The sequence below is a fragment of the Aaosphaeria arxii genome, assembly GCF_010015735.1.
Source record: "Aaosphaeria arxii CBS 175.79 unplaced genomic scaffold BU24scaffold_2, whole genome shotgun sequence".
In the NCBI taxonomy this organism is placed as follows: Eukaryota; Fungi; Ascomycota; class Dothideomycetes; order Pleosporales; genus Aaosphaeria; species Aaosphaeria arxii.
In genome coordinates, this window is record NW_022983475.1 from 433,535 (window position 1) to 449,979 (window position 16,445).

General features: G+C 49.8%; 7 protein-coding genes across 7 annotated transcripts; 2 read left to right on the top strand and 5 right to left on the bottom strand.

The window, feature by feature from the left end:
• Positions 1-904: 904 nt before the first annotated feature.
• Positions 905-2,084, bottom strand: BU24DRAFT_418209 (putative splicing factor 3a subunit 2). The gene is made up of 3 exons (XM_033526928.1): positions 2,047-2,084; positions 1,938-1,968; positions 905-1,885 (listed from the first exon to the last, which is right to left on the bottom strand). Exons 2-3 carry the CDS (start codon positions 1,947-1,949, stop codon positions 1,193-1,195), a joined length of 705 nt encoding a protein of 234 aa, XP_033387024.1. The 5' UTR covers positions 1,950-1,968; positions 2,047-2,084; the 3' UTR covers positions 905-1,192.
• Positions 2,085-2,224: 140 nt separating this feature from the next.
• Positions 2,225-4,376, top strand: BU24DRAFT_418210 (tubulin-specific chaperone E). The gene is made up of 4 exons (XM_033526929.1): positions 2,225-2,484; positions 2,572-3,058; positions 3,112-3,226; positions 3,275-4,376. The coding sequence occupies exons 1-4, from the start codon at positions 2,313-2,315 to the stop codon at positions 4,304-4,306; spliced, it is 1,806 nt and encodes a 601-aa protein (XP_033387025.1). The 5' UTR covers positions 2,225-2,312; the 3' UTR covers positions 4,307-4,376.
• Positions 4,364-6,406, bottom strand: BU24DRAFT_102286 (vacuolar ATP synthase subunit H). The gene is made up of 3 exons (XM_033520711.1): positions 6,028-6,406; positions 5,428-5,959; positions 4,364-5,378 (listed from the first exon to the last, which is right to left on the bottom strand). The coding sequence occupies exons 1-3, from the start codon at positions 6,320-6,322 to the stop codon at positions 4,745-4,747; spliced, it is 1,461 nt and encodes a 486-aa protein (XP_033387026.1). The 5' UTR covers positions 6,323-6,406; the 3' UTR covers positions 4,364-4,744.
• A 332-nt stretch (positions 6,407-6,738) lies between these two features.
• BU24DRAFT_363926 (RNB-domain-containing protein) lies at positions 6,739-9,873 on the top strand. Its single transcript, XM_033524225.1, has 2 exons — positions 6,739-6,990; positions 7,037-9,873. The coding sequence occupies exons 1-2, from the start codon at positions 6,789-6,791 to the stop codon at positions 9,805-9,807; spliced, it is 2,973 nt and encodes a 990-aa protein (XP_033387027.1). The 5' UTR covers positions 6,739-6,788; the 3' UTR covers positions 9,808-9,873.
• Positions 9,874-9,886: 13 nt separating this feature from the next.
• On the bottom strand, positions 9,887-11,629 carry BU24DRAFT_102337 (DNase I-like protein). Its single transcript, XM_033520712.1, has 2 exons — positions 10,964-11,629; positions 9,887-10,898 (listed from the first exon to the last, which is right to left on the bottom strand). The coding sequence occupies exons 1-2, from the start codon at positions 11,344-11,346 to the stop codon at positions 10,058-10,060; spliced, it is 1,224 nt and encodes a 407-aa protein (XP_033387028.1). The 5' UTR covers positions 11,347-11,629; the 3' UTR covers positions 9,887-10,057.
• Positions 11,630-12,698: 1,069 nt separating this feature from the next.
• On the bottom strand, positions 12,699-13,976 carry BU24DRAFT_418214 (uncharacterized protein). The gene is made up of 2 exons (XM_033526930.1): positions 13,631-13,976; positions 12,699-13,550 (listed from the first exon to the last, which is right to left on the bottom strand). The coding sequence occupies exons 1-2, from the start codon at positions 13,644-13,646 to the stop codon at positions 13,084-13,086; spliced, it is 483 nt and encodes a 160-aa protein (XP_033387029.1). The 5' UTR covers positions 13,647-13,976; the 3' UTR covers positions 12,699-13,083.
• A 1,329-nt stretch (positions 13,977-15,305) lies between these two features.
• On the bottom strand, positions 15,306-16,336 carry BU24DRAFT_102363 (uncharacterized protein). The gene has a single exon (XM_033520713.1). It carries the CDS (start codon positions 16,080-16,082, stop codon positions 15,447-15,449), a length of 636 nt encoding a protein of 211 aa, XP_033387030.1. The 5' UTR covers positions 16,083-16,336; the 3' UTR covers positions 15,306-15,446.
• Between the last annotated feature and the right edge of the window lie 109 nt (positions 16,337-16,445).

The window sequence follows — 16,445 nt, forward strand, 5'->3', positions numbered from 1 at the left end:
CCAGGGTGCCTTTAGTGGTGTTTAACGCAGGAATCTTGATGAAATTAGGGGGAAATTCCATGGCGTTGGAGAGGCTTGCACGCGCGTCAAAGGAAGCTCTTGGGCATATGGACTGTCGAAAAGGCGTGCCCAAATGAATGGCGCAAGCGGAACTCGCAGATTTTGTCCGCAAGTCATTCAAGCTCTTGAGCGGTGGAACGCATCCCTGTTGTAGAGTGTCACGGTGACAGCCCCACCCCACGCAAAGCTTTAGTCTAGTTTGCCAATGTTCAAAAAGGTCGATAGATCCCTTTTTGGATTGACAGTCGAGAAACCCGAACTAAATCTCATCCTTGAGGCTTGATGTCGCATTTACCAGTATCCCAGTCTGGCCAGGCCTTAACACGGCAATTAAGGGGGCGTGAATGCCGTGGCGCATAGTGGAATCCGACCAGAACATCTTCGATAACGGCGTAATATCATGTCGATGGGAGTATGTCTTTGTGTCGTCGGTTGAACAGGTCCAGATAGTGTCAGATGACCCTCCTTGCATTCTCGATCATCAATTGGACGAGCTGGCGCCAAAGCTACCGCAGACCGGGGTCAAACCGCCAGAGCAATCACGCGTACATCGCCCGAAGTTTGCTACAATACTGCGGTCAATGCCGTTTTGAGTAAACGTGGTGGCGTTCGTCGGAAAGGCGAAGGAAGACTCCAATCCCTTAGCGGCGAATCGCGAACGGCATATGTTTAAGACAGATATCTCCACACATAGAGCATGGATAGAGAGGGTAATGCAGAACTCTATCCCAGCAAGTAGCTCACCTATCACTTGTCCAGGCTTCGACTTCTGAAAGCAGGTTTTCGATAGGTGAGGTCTCACCTCTCACAGATGGAGCGGGCCGGGATGCAGATCTCAACTAGCGTCCTGAATGCCATCTTTAGCATGCGAGGTTAATTTATTCATTATCGCTCTTACGAGGGCTACCTACACCGATGGAGTCATAACAGACCCGGATAGAACAATGCCGTTGAGCGCCGTGTAACTCCTTTCCTCATTGTGGTTGATGCTGGTGAAAATCGCTGGAGAAAACCAAAATGCAAATCAGCTGCACGATCGTTGGGATTTACCTTGATCGACAGTCAACCCGCCCCCCTCTTGCTTGACGATGCACAATTCCGACTTTTGAGTGACATTGATTGCATTAGCGCATCACTTGCGACCGGGAGCCAGACCAGGGACTGCACTATATCGTTCGTCACGCTCTGTCTTGAACAGAAGTTGAACCCAGTACTCCTTGTTGTCCTCATCAAACCAGGACCAGAGTTTGCCTTCGCGTCGATCGATTTCGCGAGCTTGCAACTTCACTGCGACAGTTTCGTAGGGTTCGCCGGCCACGATGAAGTATTGATAATTCGGGTCCGGCTCTTCGACCTGCTGCTGGTACGCGTTCATGAACTGCATGCGAGGAATCGTACCAGCCGTGATCTCTGGGAACTGGAATTGGAAAAGCAGGCCATTCTGACGCGTCACCGGATCGCGAATCTTGGTGATCCTGTAGCCAGGCCTTCCGATTTTGATGACGTTTTTCCTGACCTGCACTCCGGCCAGCAAGCCTGGCACCACATCGTTTCCCTTGTTTTCCTTCTGTTCCTTCGCAGCGCGACGCGCTAGGTTTGTTTGATGCTTTCGTCCCTGGGTATGCGCGAGGTATGAACCATCATTTTGATGAACGGTCAAACAGAGACGACACTCGAAACTACCGACGTGGTTCTTGAAGAAGTAAGGGTCCTTGTCAAGGTCGATTGTTTCCAGCGCAAGCTTCCTGAGGCGTTCGCGACGATCGGCATTGGTAGCAGAGGATGAGGCGACACCTCCGCCTCCGAATTTCGAGCCTGCTCGGTTCTGCGACTGTGAGCAGCTGACTTCAGAGAAAAAATGGTTGGCGCAAGCTTACCTGATAATCCATAACTGGAGATGGCCGAGACCTGATGATTCAATTGAGTATGGATTCAGTGCAGGCGGATAATGTAGATAGTTCAAACAAGAAGAACTTCTTTTCGTACCTGTGAAACAAGATATAGGTCGTTGTAATGGTGATACGTTGGAGCGCGAAGAGATGAAGTTGAAGGCAAGATGCGCTGGCCACCACGCTAACGCCGCGCAGGGGTTAGTGAAATGACACGTGACTCTAGGCATAACTTCTTCTCTCCAGTACCATATATTCCAGTTGGAAGAACTAGATGATTCCACAGAGCATTAAGGCTGATATTGCTGTTAAACTGTTCAATTCTTGACTGCACGTCGAATCTTTGTGTTTGATACCAACCGCATGGCATCCGAGTTTTACATCGGCAAACGACTCTCGTTTGATGAGCGACTTTGCACTGTTCGCTATATCGGCGAGGTCAAAGGCACAAAAGGAACCTGGCTAGGTGTTGAATGGGATGACCCAATAAGAGGGAAGCACTCTGGGGAACATGCGGGCACAAGATACTTCCAATGTACAGTAAACTTTCTTCAACAAGGCATCATCTTGTTGCATTATATATACACTGGATAACGCCGAACGTAAGCTGATGTTGATTTAGGCGTGAGGAATCATCCGACAGCAGGATCATTCGTAAGACCAACACGGAAACCTGACCCGTCCAGATCGTTTGTTGAGGCGCTGAAGGCAAAGTATGCCAGTGAAGATTTTGAAGATCCGGACGTTGAAGTTGTCTTTGTGACGAAAAATGATAAGAAGGAGCGACTGGTGCAACAGAATCGCCCAGTACGTATCAGTGGGAAGGAGGTGGAGGAAGTTGGTTTCGATAAGATTCGGAAGCAGCTAGCGGAGCTGAGCGAGCTGAAGTTCGTTATCCTGGACGGCTTACGCATGTCACGACCTGTTGCTAGTCGGAAGGAATCTCAGAACCCCAGTGAATGGAATGGTTGGCCTACTGGTCTGAAAGATGTCAGCGATGCCTGTCCAAAGGTCATTGAATTGGACCTGAGTAGAAACTTGTTCGAAGAATGGAGGGAAGTTGTCTCGATATGCGAGCAATTGGACAAGTTGAAATCGTTGAGAGTCGAGTATGTAATCTTTGATATTCAACTTGGTTGCATTTTACTGATACCTGCTGCAGTGGCAATCGATTTCGGGATACCACTTTGACGGAGACGGAAAAAGAACGAGCTCGAGCAGCATTTCGAAACATCAAAGCCGTCAAGATGGAGGATAATTTCCTGCCATGGGACCAGGTAATCCATTTGGTTCATAGTCATGACCGATTAACTCACATAATTCAGGTTGCAGAAGTCACCAATCTATTCCCCCAAATAACCTCTTTCGTGGCCTCGAGCAACTTCTACACCACCCTCACAGACGACATCCTCAACTCAACGATAACAGACCTAACATTCGAAGAAAACTCTTTCCACTCCTTCTCCGACCTGATTTCCCTAACAAAACTTCCCAACCTGCGACGTCTCGTCCTGAAATCCAACCAAATTTCCGAAGTTACAAATACCGATGCATTGCCAGTCTTCTCTCCAACACTAACCGAACTCGACCTATCCTATAATGAAATATCCTCATGGGCTTTCATCGACAAATTGGTCCACATCTTCCCAGGTCTGACATCCCTTCGCGTTTCGCACAACCCTCTGTACAACTCTCTCCGGGCAGCCGATGGTCGCGCCCTCAGCGCCGAAGATGGATACATGCTTACACTCGCACGACTCAAGAATCTCAAAACATTGAACTACAGCCCCATCACAGACAAGGAACGTTTGAACGCGGAGTCGTACTACTTATCCCTTATTGCGCGAGAGGTCACCTTCGCCCCAAGAAATCAAGAGGAACAGATCTTGGCGACACATCCGAGATACAAAGAACTATGTGAGGAGTACGGCGAGCCGGTCATCAAACGCGAAGACAACGCGGTGAATCCGAATTCGCTAGCTGCAAGGTTGATGCGAATTTCTTTTCATCAGGGAAAGGACGACAGTGGGCAGCTTGTGGGGGCGCCTTTCGAGATCGAGATCCCTAGATCGAGCACTGTATACACGGTTTTAGGCTTGGTTGGGAAACATTATGGTTTCGCACCTCGGAGGTGCAAATTGATTTGGGAAACCGGGGATTGGATGCCAGCAACTGGTGCAAGTGATTCAATTGACGGTGATTCAGCATCTGAGAGTGGGGAGGATGGCGAGAACAGAACTGCCGACAAAGTCAAAGGAGAAAGCGTGATGCGAGAGGTGGAAATTGTCCCCGGAACAAGATCCATAGGGACTTGGATTGATGGGAGAGAGGCTTTTGTCAGAATCGAGCATAGTTGATTCTAGCGGCCTTGCCCTACAGGGACTATCCATAATTAAATGCAAATATAATCATAAATATCTATTTCCTCAGGCTGAGCGGTATGTCCATTATGTCTTTGTATCTCATCATGCTGTGTAGGTCTAATCATTTCAAGTCCTGGCATGGTTTCGGGATAGTAGTTCCAGATTCAATATTTGTTCAGAGAGGGTGCAGAAAGATTGGTCATGGCTAGACCACTCCTTTAGTGCAGAAGTCGTACAATACGAAGCCGAAGTAGATGAAGGCTGTCATGTTGATGGCTTTCTATTTCTTCTGGGGATCCCTTGATACATAAAAACCAAATGCTGCAGTCAACAGCGAAATACTGACATGGAAACACAATACGCACCATCGCCCTGCCTATGATGGCCGACAGACAATTACCAAACTAGCAATGCTCCGTCGATACCATCTATCTACCTCACTGGCAACTCAGTCTTCGAATCAAAACTATATCTCAGCCACTCGCCGACAGCCCTTAGACTCTCCCACCTCACGCTCTCATCCGCTTCTGTCATGAGCGCCATCACCCGTCCCTTCAATCCCAACTTCTCGAGCTGCTGTCTCTTCTCGGGTACCTCCTTTACCAAAGCCGCCACGTCGTTACAGCCAATAGCCAGAACCTGCTTATCATTTTCCCAAGGCTTGGACAGGATCTCCGCGAGCTTACGGGGAAGCTCGCCCTTGTTCTCTTCGAGAATGCGGCGAGCGTTTTCTCGCCAGAAGGTAGGGTTTCGGTGGGGTGGTGACCAGCGAAGATGTCCAGACTGTACCTCGGCGGCGTACTCGTCGAAGGTGGTCTGGGTCTTGGTGTACTCATCCAATAGCTCGTTAAGGGCTTCGAGATCTTCAAGAGCATCAGGGTCGGCAAGGTGACGCGATTTTAAAGAGTTGAGGAGTGCTGGGAGACGCGCAAGGGTGGATGCTGGCAGAAGAGTCTGGCGGTTGGTGGTGAGGAGGTTGAGAAGAGTGGAGAGAAGTAGACGGGTGGTCTTCTCTTTGGGAGATACTCGGAGGAGATGAGTGTAGAGGATAATAATATCGTGCTCGCTGGGAGTATGTTAGTATGTATGAGAACAAGGAGAAGAACAGACCATACTCTTGAAGACCATCGCCAACTAGCTCGCCTTCAAAGCTAAGCTGCCAAATGACCAGCAAAACATGATACAAAAGTTGGAGTCCAACTCCTCCAGCAAGTCCCTCAGGGACACTACGGCCGCTGGTGCTTCCTCCACTCCAGAGTACAGAGTCCGTATCCTTAGATGCACCAGATGCCGCGCGCAATATATCGAATAACGGGTCCACTGTCTCCTTCCTCTGCTTCCAAAACAGGTGTCTCGACTTGCTGTCACGAAGGACTGCGGAGAATTCCTGAACAGCAATATCCTGAAGGCCAGCATCGTTGCTCTTCACAAGCGAGGAGAGGTAGCTGTATAGTGGAGGAAGCGCCTCATCTACCTGGGAGGCATCCTTTGAATACTGAGTGAGCGCGTGCGAGAGAAGGCTGGATAGGACGGATGAGGTCAGGAGCGGAGTGGAGTCTTCGATTTTGGCTGGTGCTTTGAGGAGCGGGAGGAAAGGCTTGAATGGCGCTGGGTGTTGTACGAGCGCAGAGGTCAGAGCTGGGATATCTAGATGATCTTTAGCTGAGTATAATGCATGCTTTTAGACCTTCTCGACGTCTATAGAAGACACATACCCTCGATCAAGTCACCCGTCAAGACGAGCATGTAATGAATGATGTCCTGTCGCTTTGCTGCTGCCTCAAATATGCTCTGTGACCCACTGCCACCTAGCAACAGGCTTACGAAGCTATCTACATCGGACTCGATTGTCTGCTTCCGCTGCTCCTTGCGCACCTTGTCAATTGACTTGATCTTTTTAAGGTCCTCCTCGGTGATTGTCTTCGCTCGGACTGCACCCTCCCATGAGATTGGACGGGCGCGGATGTTGTTCGAAATGGAGGAGAGGTACGTCGGTGGGTCTAGAGACATGGTGGGCGAGCTGTGACAATCCCGCGTCGACAAGCAAGAAGAAGGGAGGCGCTGGAGATGGTGTTGGAAACCAACTGCGGTCGGTGATGGGTTGCTATCACGGCCCACCAAGCTGGTCCTCCGTCATCCAGGAAGCTTTGACCATCTAAGCCCTGGGACGAAACAGTACACCTGGACACCCAGAGCAGCAGTACAGCTTACGTCCTGATTGTCGATAAATTTCCGCAGAGCTTCTATGAGATATTAAATATGGCAATTCCATGAATGCTTCAATTTTGTCTTGTCCAATTACTCATGGGAGAGAAATGTGTATTGAATAAGGAAAGAGTGTTTATGCGCTATCTACTATAGGATTAGCGTATCACGCTGACCTCGATATCTTGGCGTACTTTGAGAATTTCATACAAACACCAACTACGAAACAAACGCCACACTCTTCTCCAGCTCTGAATTTATATCATCAGAAATGGAGTATTTTTCTTTGAAACGGTCGACTGCTGCAGATCAGGGACAGTCGAACCTTTCCAGTAAGGTCTACGTGCGCTCAACAAAGAGTGGCAAGGTCCAAAAGATTGTCCGAGAAGTCTACTTGCGGCAAGATATACCATGTTCGTCGAATCTGTGCCGGGCATGTCTTGAGATTGCTCCTACAGATTACTCACAGAAAGGTTTGCATGAAAATTCACGTGACAGGACACTGGCTGACCGAAATAGTTTCACCGTTCGTGCTTTCTGATACTCCTGCTGGGTCAAAGAAATTCCCCAATGGCCAATATCTGGTTCCAGATACGAATGCGTTCCTCACTGGAATGGACCTTTTTGAATTAGAGACAGCATTCCACGATGTTATCGTACTGCAGACGGTACTGGAAGAAGTCAAGAACCGGTCACTACCTCTCTATCACCGCCTCATTGCCTTGACCAAGAATGAAGGCAAACGCTTCTACGTCTTTTTCAACGAATTTCGACAAGAGACATTTGTCACGCGTGATTCCGGTGAAAGCATCAATGATCGGAACGATCGTGCCGTCCGAAAGGCGGTTCAATGGTATAACCAGCATATCGCCGCAGCAGTCGCCGCTAAGAGTCCACTATCAAAGAGGATCCCATCTGTAGCCATGATAACAGACGACCGGGACAACCTGAGAAAAGCCAAAGCCGATGGGATCCCCGCCCTAACCTTGTCGGATTTCGTATCTGGACTTGAAAATGCAGATGAGCTCCTCGATATGATCAGTGCCGCCCAGGAGCAGAGAGAGGTGCGGTCAAAGAAGGCAGAAATGTTCTACTCTGAGCATTATAGCATATCGAAGATGATGACAGGGGTTAAGGCGGGGACTTTGCATCAAGGCATATTCAACGTTTCTCCATACAACTACCTAGAAGGCTCCGTCCACGTTCCAGCTTTCGACAAATCACTTCTGATTCTTGGCCGCGAAAACAGCAATCGCGCAGTTTCTGGGGACGTTGTAGTTGTCGAAATTCTCCCTAAAGATCTGTGGAAAACGCCATCTACCAAAATTATCGAGGAGGAGACCGTCAACAAGAACGACAATGCTGAAGCCGACGATGGGGAAAATGTGACATCGGAGAGAGAGCGAAAGGCTCTACAAGAGGAGGTCAAGCGTGTTCATGGACAGACTGCCGAGGGCCGACCGCAGCCAACAGCTCGAGTGGTGGGAATCATCAAGCGTAATTGGAGACAGTACGTAGGCCACATCGACAGAGACTCAGTCCGATCGACTTCAAAGTCAAGCCGCCAACAACAAACTGTATTCCTTGTCCCCATGGATAAGCGCATTCCCAAAATCCGCATAAAGACCCGTCAGGCTGGAGAGTTGCTGGGACAGCGTGTTCTAGCAACGATCGATTCATGGGACCGTGACTCACGTTATCCCGTTGGCCATTTCGTTCGATCCCTTGGTGAACTCGAATCGAAAGGTGCCGAGACGGAAGCGCTTCTTTTGGAATGGGACGTCCAGTATAAGCCATTCCCGAAAACAGTATTGGATTGCTTACCGGCTGAAGGGCACGATTGGAAAGTGCCAGCAAGCACGGATGACCCGGGTTGGAAGAATCGAAAGGACCTCCGTGATCTGCTTGTATGCAGTATCGATCCACCAGGCTGCGTTGACATCGACGATGCTCTACACGCCACCAAGTTGCCAAACGGAAACTTCCACGTCGGAGTGCACATTGCAGATGTATCACATTTCGTGAAGCCTAATAATGCCATGGACAAAGAGGCTAGCCAGCGAGGCACGACCGTTTACCTTGTCGACAAACGTATCGACATGTTGCCGATGCTTCTTGGAACCGACCTTTGCTCTCTAAAGCCCTACGTCGAGCGTTACGCCTTTTCAGTCCTGTGGGAAATTACTCCAGACGCCGACATCGTTTCTGCCAATTTCACCAAGTCAGTCATTCGGTCACGAGAAGCGTTCAGTTATGAGCAGGCCCAGATACGGATAGACGATAAGTCACAGCAGGATGACCTCACTAATGGGATGCGGACGCTGTTGATGCTATCAAAGAAGCTCAAGCAGAAGCGTATGGATGCAGGAGCACTCAACCTTGCTTCTCCCGAAGTAAAGGTCCAAACCGAGTCCGAGACCTCCGATCCTGTTGATGTCCAAACCAAGAGGCTGCTCGACACCAATTCCCTTGTCGAGGAGTTCATGTTGCTCGCCAACATCAGCGTGGCGGGCAAGAACTACGAGGCATTCCCACAAACTGCGCTCCTGCGTCGCCATGCCGCACCACCGAAAACGAACTTCGAAGAGCTCGGCAACCAACTCAAAGTCAAGCGAGGCCTCGAGCTGCGAACCGACAGCTCCAAGGCCCTCGCCGACTCGCTCGACAAGTGCGTAGATGCCAATGAACCCTTCTTCAACACGCTCGTCAGGATCATGGCCACGCGATGCATGATGTCCGCCGAGTACTTCTCCGCCGGCACGCAGGCCTTCCCCGAGTTCAGACATTACGGCCTCGCCAGTGAGATCTATACGCACTTCACGTCGCCCATCCGTCGATATGCTGACCTCGAGGCTCATCGTCAGCTCGCCGCCGCCATCGACTACGAAACTCTGGACCCGTCCCTGCAGGTCAAGTCCAAGCTGGAGGGCGTGTGCAAGAATATCAACGTCCGACATCGCAATGCCCAGATGGCGGGTCGCGCCTCCATCGAGTACTACGTCGGACAGGCTCTGAAAGGAAAGGACATCGTGGAGGAGGGATTCATCATGAAGATTTTCTCCAACGGATTCGTAGTGTTCGTTCCACGCTTCGGCATCGAGAGCCTGATCAGGCTGCGGGATCTGGCCACGCCGGAGCCGGATGCCGAGTTCGACGCGGAGAATTACGTCCTGAATGTCAAGGGAGAGGTGAACAGGAGCGTGGAGCTCTTCGAGAAGGTACAGGTGCGGATCACGGATGAGATCGAGGAGTCTACTGGGAAGAGGAAGGTCAAACTGACCTTGGTGTAAAATTAACTAGACAGACACAAAACCGTATGTCCGTAGTAATGATCATGATAGATAAGAACAAGATTCACACATAAACACTTCATGGAACCCGCCAGCCATTACGTCCATATTGATTTGAACATTAATTTGAACATTATCATGTACCGAGAGGGGGCACGTCAGGCTTTCCGCCTGCTAGTTTCATGCATTTACTATATTCATTACCATCCCTCAATCCTTCCTCAGGCCCCTAGCATCTCAAGCTGGCCTTTCAAGGAGTCTTGAAAGTAGTGATCACACTCGCATGATCACTCGTCCACTCATTGTTCACATAATTCTCCGACGGCATACCCACAACCTTGACCTGTGAATCCACCGCCGACAGCTTCGCGTTAGCAAAAATGAAATCAATGCGGTCCTGAGGCTCTTTCTTCCCCGCGCTGCCCGCTTCGCTGTTCGTCTTCACGATCGGGGACCACGTCTCTCCAGGCGTGGCCTTTGGATCCGGATGGATCTTGCGGAACGTGTCCGTGAGGCCACCCTGTTCAGTAGCATACTTCGTGACGGGCCAAGCGTAGGCGCCGACCTTGCCGTCGCAGTGCTTGTTCGCGGCAGTCCAGTCTAGGTGGGACGGGGAGTTGAAGTCGCCGACGAGGATGAACGCGGCGTTGCTTTCGCGCTGCGCTTTCGTCCCGTCGATGACGGCCTTGATCTCAGATACACGCCCGGAGCTGATCTCTGCTTGGTCGACTTGGGCGGAGGTTTTGCTTTCGAAGCAGAATTCGTAGGGTCCGTAGGGGTATGCGGTCGTGTGGAGGGACCAGAAGTTGAAGGGCTTGGTCTTGTCGCTGTTGATGGCGAGTTCGACACCCGCGGTTCGTGCACCTAGATTTGCGTGTCGCTTGGTGATGGGGAAACGGGAGATGATGCCAGCGGTATTTTGTCCGTTGTTCTGGTGGTAGTTCCAGCCCAGGGCATTGGCGAGGCGCTGTGCGTGGTCGCCTGTGGCCTCTTGGAGTCCAACGACGTCGACGGCTTGGTCTTTGATGAACTTGATTTGTTTCTCGTGGTAGCCGTTGATTTTGGTTCCTCCGTGCCAAAGATTCCAGCTCCTGATTACGGATCAGAACAATTTCCATGATGTTTGATAATACGCGATGGACTGGAATGGACTTACAAGACTTTGAACTGTTTACCATCGCTGATGGTAGGCGCAGATATCTCAATGGGATTGGCAATCCAAGTGTATCCATCATTCGCGAGGAAGTATGCCTTGAATTTACCACCTCCGAACGGCACATCGATCTTGATGCTGCCCTTCTGAGCCGGCGCGTATTTCCATGTCAGAGATGGGTCGACTTGCTTCTCCTGGTCGGGACCACCGCCTGTGATGTGGTAAATTCCGATCCAGTTCTTCGCATTCGCACTGGGTGCCGTGTAGTCGAACGTGAACGGGTCTTTGCCCTGAGCTAGCGACAGAGCGCCTGTGGGGTTGGGAGCGGCGGAGACCAATGCTCCCAAGCCTGCGAGAAGGCTGGAGAAAGGGATCAGGAAATGCATCGTTGCTTTTGATCCTCCTCAAGTACCAAAATGTCGAAGATTGTTACTCAAACAGTCAACGAAGACATGGAACAACACAAAAAGAAGCGAGGGGAATAACAATAATATGTTATATCCAAGTCTCTATACGAGCCCTAACATTCGTCATGGCTCGGTCGGCCGTTTAAACCGTTTCTTTTTGTATGGGCAAAGAGGTTTAGATCAGATCAGGCGTGCCTGGCAGGTCATAAAATTACGTCAAGCTGTTCACGGGGGTCTGAATGTGGGTGCGCGCAAGGGAACGTGCAGCCATCAAGGCCTCTCATTGTAGATCCTTCTCTCGAATTGCCGTTACACTCCGCCACCCAATGGGTCAGCGCGTGCTACCGTGGTACACAAATGGAAGGTCGTGTTGCAGTGATACATGTCGTATATGTACGAGGTATGTACCTGTGTAGTGGGATGTTATGTTTCTCCATACATCGTTCGTTGTTGCTTTTGCGAAAATATTGGACATGTCTAGCATTGCATTGTAGGAATAGTATTTAGGCCCCTCCAGAAGAGATCGAAAACGGCAGCTGGGTCGATCAGGCTTCTGCAAGGCAGAAGAAGAGCATAACCGCCAGGAGGAGTGGAGATTTGAGGGTAGAGTTAGGCGGGCGGCCGCCAACTTTAGGTGTCCAACGACAACTCATCTTAACGGTTACGGAACTTGGGAGTCCATACAATGGAGTTGGAGTCTATATTTAGTCATCAAGAAACGTGCAAAGGGTGAATGATTTCAAACAATCAATTACCTACCATCGTTCAATATCTCTGTGTTGGTAAACATGTGCGGTTCTCGAGGGGTTGATCAATAATTGTTGTTTCAAACGAAACGATCGTAATTTCTTTCGACGCATGAACCGACCCATGTTAAATTCCTATGGACACAGACGATGGACCAAGTAGAAAGGTCTAGGCAAACCGGAAAGATACTCCAATTATCACGACATTGAAACTCAGCCTCAATGTCTCACGGCCTAATGACCCCTTACTCTCCGATGCAAGTTTGAAGGCCGTGATGCTTGCACCACTCCAGTCCACGATCAAAATTTCCTAGTCCTATGGCGAAGACTAAATCTAATTCGATTCAGTAATTAGGAGAACACATGTCGACAAGCAGGGATGATAGATTGCCTAGATAGTGTTTCCCTTCTTGACATTGTAGTCGCGGATTTAGTTACTCTTCCTGTTCAGGAAATCGTCTTGCGCAAGCAATGGTGTATACAATCAAACTAATGTCCGCTTGACGTCCAGATGCTCAGAAGCACCTTCGTATCATTGCAATCTCACGAGCGAGTCGTTGGTCTTAAGAATCTTGCAATATCGGAGTAACAATTGTGTAAGTGTATGTTATTGATAGTCGTTAATCATTCCTTTCATCCCGTGGGCGAGCTGCCAAACTATTCTAAACCAGTCTCTTCTGATCATTTCCATGATCTTAAAGATATCCTTTCCAATCCAATATGTTGTCTGGAACTCTGATAGCGACAACCACTACAACAGTAACAACGCTTTCGCTGGAAAATGCAAAACAATCGTCTTTCCCTCCCGCGTGAGCGCCAGAAATGCAAACACTTTTATATATCCAGATCCTCATATCAATAAATCCTTCTCTTCCACACAGATGTTCGTTTCTCCATATCGACCTTGTTCCCAACACTACTACGCAAGTATCCAACTCTTCGCGCCTTAATCGGCCTTATAACAGGAACCTCACCACCTCCCCCAACTCTTGCCTGACCGCCCCCTAGACGCCTGCTGCGACAAGAAAATCTCCTCCTCTTTCCTCCGCCTATTATCCCTAACATCGCCTTCGAACCGCTCCCACTCGCCCCACCAAAACCTCGCCAAACCCTCCACATCATCGATGAACCCGTCGACACCCCTCTTGTAGATCCACACGCCAACGAAGCCGACGGTGCCCCAGAACGCGATGCGCAGCACGAGGCGCACCCAGAAGAGCACGGCGCGGTACGCCATGTCGAGGATCTTGAACGACAGGAAGAGTATGACGATTAGGAGGAGTACGGAGGTTGCGTCCGGGGCGGTGAGGACTCGCGTGTAGAGGGGATGCAGGTGCGTGGAGATGGTTTGGAGGGTCGCGAAGATGGTCGTGAGGGTCTTGAAGAATGGGGATATGATTGAAGGCGGGAGGAGGTTGTGGAGTAAAGGGAGGTAGTCTGTGAGGGTGCTGTTGTTAGCTTGTGATGATAGGATGGGGTAGATCAAGAACCAATGGAGGGCTGCGGGAGTCGCTTGCCTTGTAGGATATCCATTTTGGACGATCAAGAGAATATTTTGGCAGTTGTATGGAGTAGAAGGTGTATGTTCAATTGGCGACGCGCTGTAGAATACGCGGTGAGGATTGGGTAGATGGTACTCTGGTGGTCGCGATAGGGTAGCGGGTAGAAGTGGATACGGGTGCGATGTTGTCTGGATGTAGGAGAAAGTAGCTAATGAGCAGAAGAGTTGACCTCTAAGCTTCTGGAATATCAAGGCGGTGAGTGATCGTATGGACCGAGAGTGACTCCCTAAGAAATTATTGGAAATGTTTTGTGTGTTGTTGTTTCGTTTCGAATTGGGTCAGTTCATTCACTCGCACTGCAGAGACAAGGATGGGCTGCACATCATCGTCCTTGGCGTGAGACAACTCACTGTGAACCCTTTAACCAATAACAGTATAGCTCCTGGCATACATTCACTCCCCAAACTATCAACTACGAATGCCTCAGGCATACATCTACCGCCTCATCTACAGGGTCAAATTGCTTACTGTACAAAGCATCACTCCGTACATGCGCGGCTCTATCATTTTCATTCATCCTACCATGATACCTCCTTCAAAATGGCCCCCAAAAAGCAAATCCGACACTACCACCCAAACCACCAAGGACATCCCTTCTCTCTCAGCTCCACTTCATGCAAGCCATGTCAACGCTCATGACCAGAATCACAAAATCCATTCTTTCTTTTTCCTCATGCGATTCCGAACTCACTCCTGCATATCCATGATTCTTCTGGGTAGATCCAAGTATATATTCCTACGCATACATCGGCATGTAAAGTAGGGGTTCGATCATTGGACGCTTATGAGAATGGTGTATACTTTAGTTAGCTAGCTAGTCACTTAGTTAGTGGGGGACCCGCCATCGCGAAATAATTAGGGTTTCAAAACCTTGATACGAGATAATGCATCCATCGCGCCAGATATGCATACATACGTTATCTCGTAATTATGGTGGTCGAAGGAATGGATTTCTCCCCCTCCCCCTCATATGCCCCCCTCTGTCTGTCGGATTTGAGCGTCCGCCGCCCAAACGGCGACATCGGATGTTGTATAACCGTCTTTGTGTTTGCTTTTGCTTTCTCGCGAATCTGAAAGTATATCGATCGTGCCAGGCGAAATAAGCCAGATCTTTGGGATAGTAGATAACGTGCGAGTCATTCGGAACAGGTAATGTAGGGTGGTAAATGGGCACGTAGTAGTGCAATGGTTATATTCGCTCTCTCGATTCCTCTCTTTTGGAGGAGGTCGAGTTGTTGTGCTATATTACTGATCTGCATACATATGCCGCACCGCGGTTCCAATCTTGCTGTGCTTAACCCAGTCCTCCTACTGTCTGCGCGGTATCATTGCGTCTGCCAGACCCATACATGATGTGTGAAGAAAGAAAAGAAGTAAAGGTAAGATAGGAAAACTGAGGCCGAGGCCCGTGTAAGTGACAAGATGTCTGGTATCACTGAAAGTCCAAGAAGCCGCCAAACGCCGAGGGTGGTAAAGTCATGTGCAGTCATGAATATGTACTCAGAAGGGTATATCAATTATAAGAAACAGCCGTTCGTGAGGGTGGTGGGTCGAGTTGTGCTTGGTTTGGCGATACTCTTGAAAAGTGTGCAAGTGCAAAAGAGAATACAGGAAGAGACGATGCGTGCGTCGAGCGGTTGAAAAGGAATGCTGGGACCTTTGTCCCGGTCGGTAGTCGAACGGCCTCCATGATGGAGTAACTGTTCAATGTAGATAGGAAGTCGATCAAGCAATGCGTTGACTTGATATCAGACACCAACCCTTCGTCCCATCACGGGCTTTCGCCGTAACGAGCATACGAAAGGTGAAGCGGCCTCTCATCAGACTTTCGTGAATCGAGGATCTTAGTCCGAGGTGATGATTCGAGTTCAAAGTTGAAGGCCGATGCTTCGGACATGGAGGGATAGTGGATGTGTGGAGTCGATCCTGACCTGCGGGACGAGTATGAGCCCCGCTGGGGAAACTCTCCTGTGGTGGATGTTGGTGAGTAAGGGGTCGGCGGGCGGTCCGCTACAGAGACGATGCTGGACTTCCGTCGTACGCGTTCGGGCTTGCGGATAGGAGAGGTTGGAGTCTTCATCGAGGTTCGTGGACTGGTAGGCGACGGGCTCCTCGCGACATCATAGAGGTTCAATTCTTTTTCGAACATATTAGGCGTTCTGGAGCTTCGCACTACAGCCGGAAGTGTAGGTCTGATGCCATACTTTTCTGGGCGTTGAGTATATTGGCTTGGCCTCCTCCACGATTCGAATTCGGCATCGTCCAGAGGGGTAACAGCCCGAAGCGAGAATCCTCTTATCTTTCTCTTGGAACGCCTCCAACAGAAAAGGCCCAATGTGAGCGTCAAGAGAAACAAGAGGCTACCGAGGCAGGCGGCAAGAATGATCCAGATGTCCTTGTTCTCCATGTTGTAAGTGGTCGACGGTATGAATATCTGGTGTAAGTCCTAGTATCCCAGTCCGGATTAGGTGTTGGGTGCAGGCTCAGATGTGTATATTGTAGATTGACGAGAGCACTGCCAAGCGATGTTGGGTCAGGTACAAGAAAGCCTTGTGGAAGGATGAAGTCTCTTTTCCTTCAGATTGTACGTCCTGGAGAAGGTGAAGATAATGAATGTATTGGTAGGTGGGCTTGGGGAAGTTGTTGACAAGAGTCCCAATGTAGGCCACGCAGACTGACTGCAAGTCTAATCGACCATGGCTATGGACGATGACGACAGCAGCAGTGAGGTTTGCCCGACAGGACTGAGGAGGAAGATGCTCGACCGTGG

Bases quoted from the DNA above. Each gene is read 5' to 3' on its own strand.
- BU24DRAFT_418210 (XM_033526929.1), top strand. From the start codon at position 2,313: ATGGCATCCGAGTTTTACATCGGCAAACGACTCTCGTTTGATGAGCGA. The intron at 3,059-3,111 runs GTATGTAATCTT...TACCTGCTGCAG, and splicing joins TTGAAATCGTTGAGAGTCGA to TGGCAATCGATTTCGGGATA. The intron at 3,227-3,274 runs GTAATCCATTTG...CACATAATTCAG, and splicing joins ATTTCCTGCCATGGGACCAG to GTTGCAGAAGTCACCAATCT.
- BU24DRAFT_102286 (XM_033520711.1), bottom strand. From the start codon at position 6,322: ATGTCTCTAGACCCACCGACGTACCTCTCCTCCATTTCGAACAACATC. The intron at 5,960-6,027 runs GTATGTGTCTTC...AAGATCATCTAG, and splicing joins GACGGGTGACTTGATCGAGG to ATATCCCAGCTCTGACCTCT. The intron at 5,379-5,427 runs GTATGGTCTGTT...ACATACTCCCAG, and splicing joins GTTGGCGATGGTCTTCAAGA to CGAGCACGATATTATTATCC.
- BU24DRAFT_363926 (XM_033524225.1), top strand. From the start codon at position 6,789: ATGGAGTATTTTTCTTTGAAACGGTCGACTGCTGCAGATCAGGGACAG. The intron at 6,991-7,036 runs GTTTGCATGAAA...TGACCGAAATAG, and splicing joins TACAGATTACTCACAGAAAG to TTTCACCGTTCGTGCTTTCT.
- BU24DRAFT_102337 (XM_033520712.1), bottom strand. From the start codon at position 11,346: ATGCATTTCCTGATCCCTTTCTCCAGCCTTCTCGCAGGCTTGGGAGCA. The intron at 10,899-10,963 runs GTAAGTCCATTC...ATCCGTAATCAG, and splicing joins GGTAAACAGTTCAAAGTCTT to GAGCTGGAATCTTTGGCACG.
- BU24DRAFT_102363 (XM_033520713.1), bottom strand. From the start codon at position 16,082: ATGGAGAACAAGGACATCTGGATCATTCTTGCCGCCTGCCTCGGTAGC.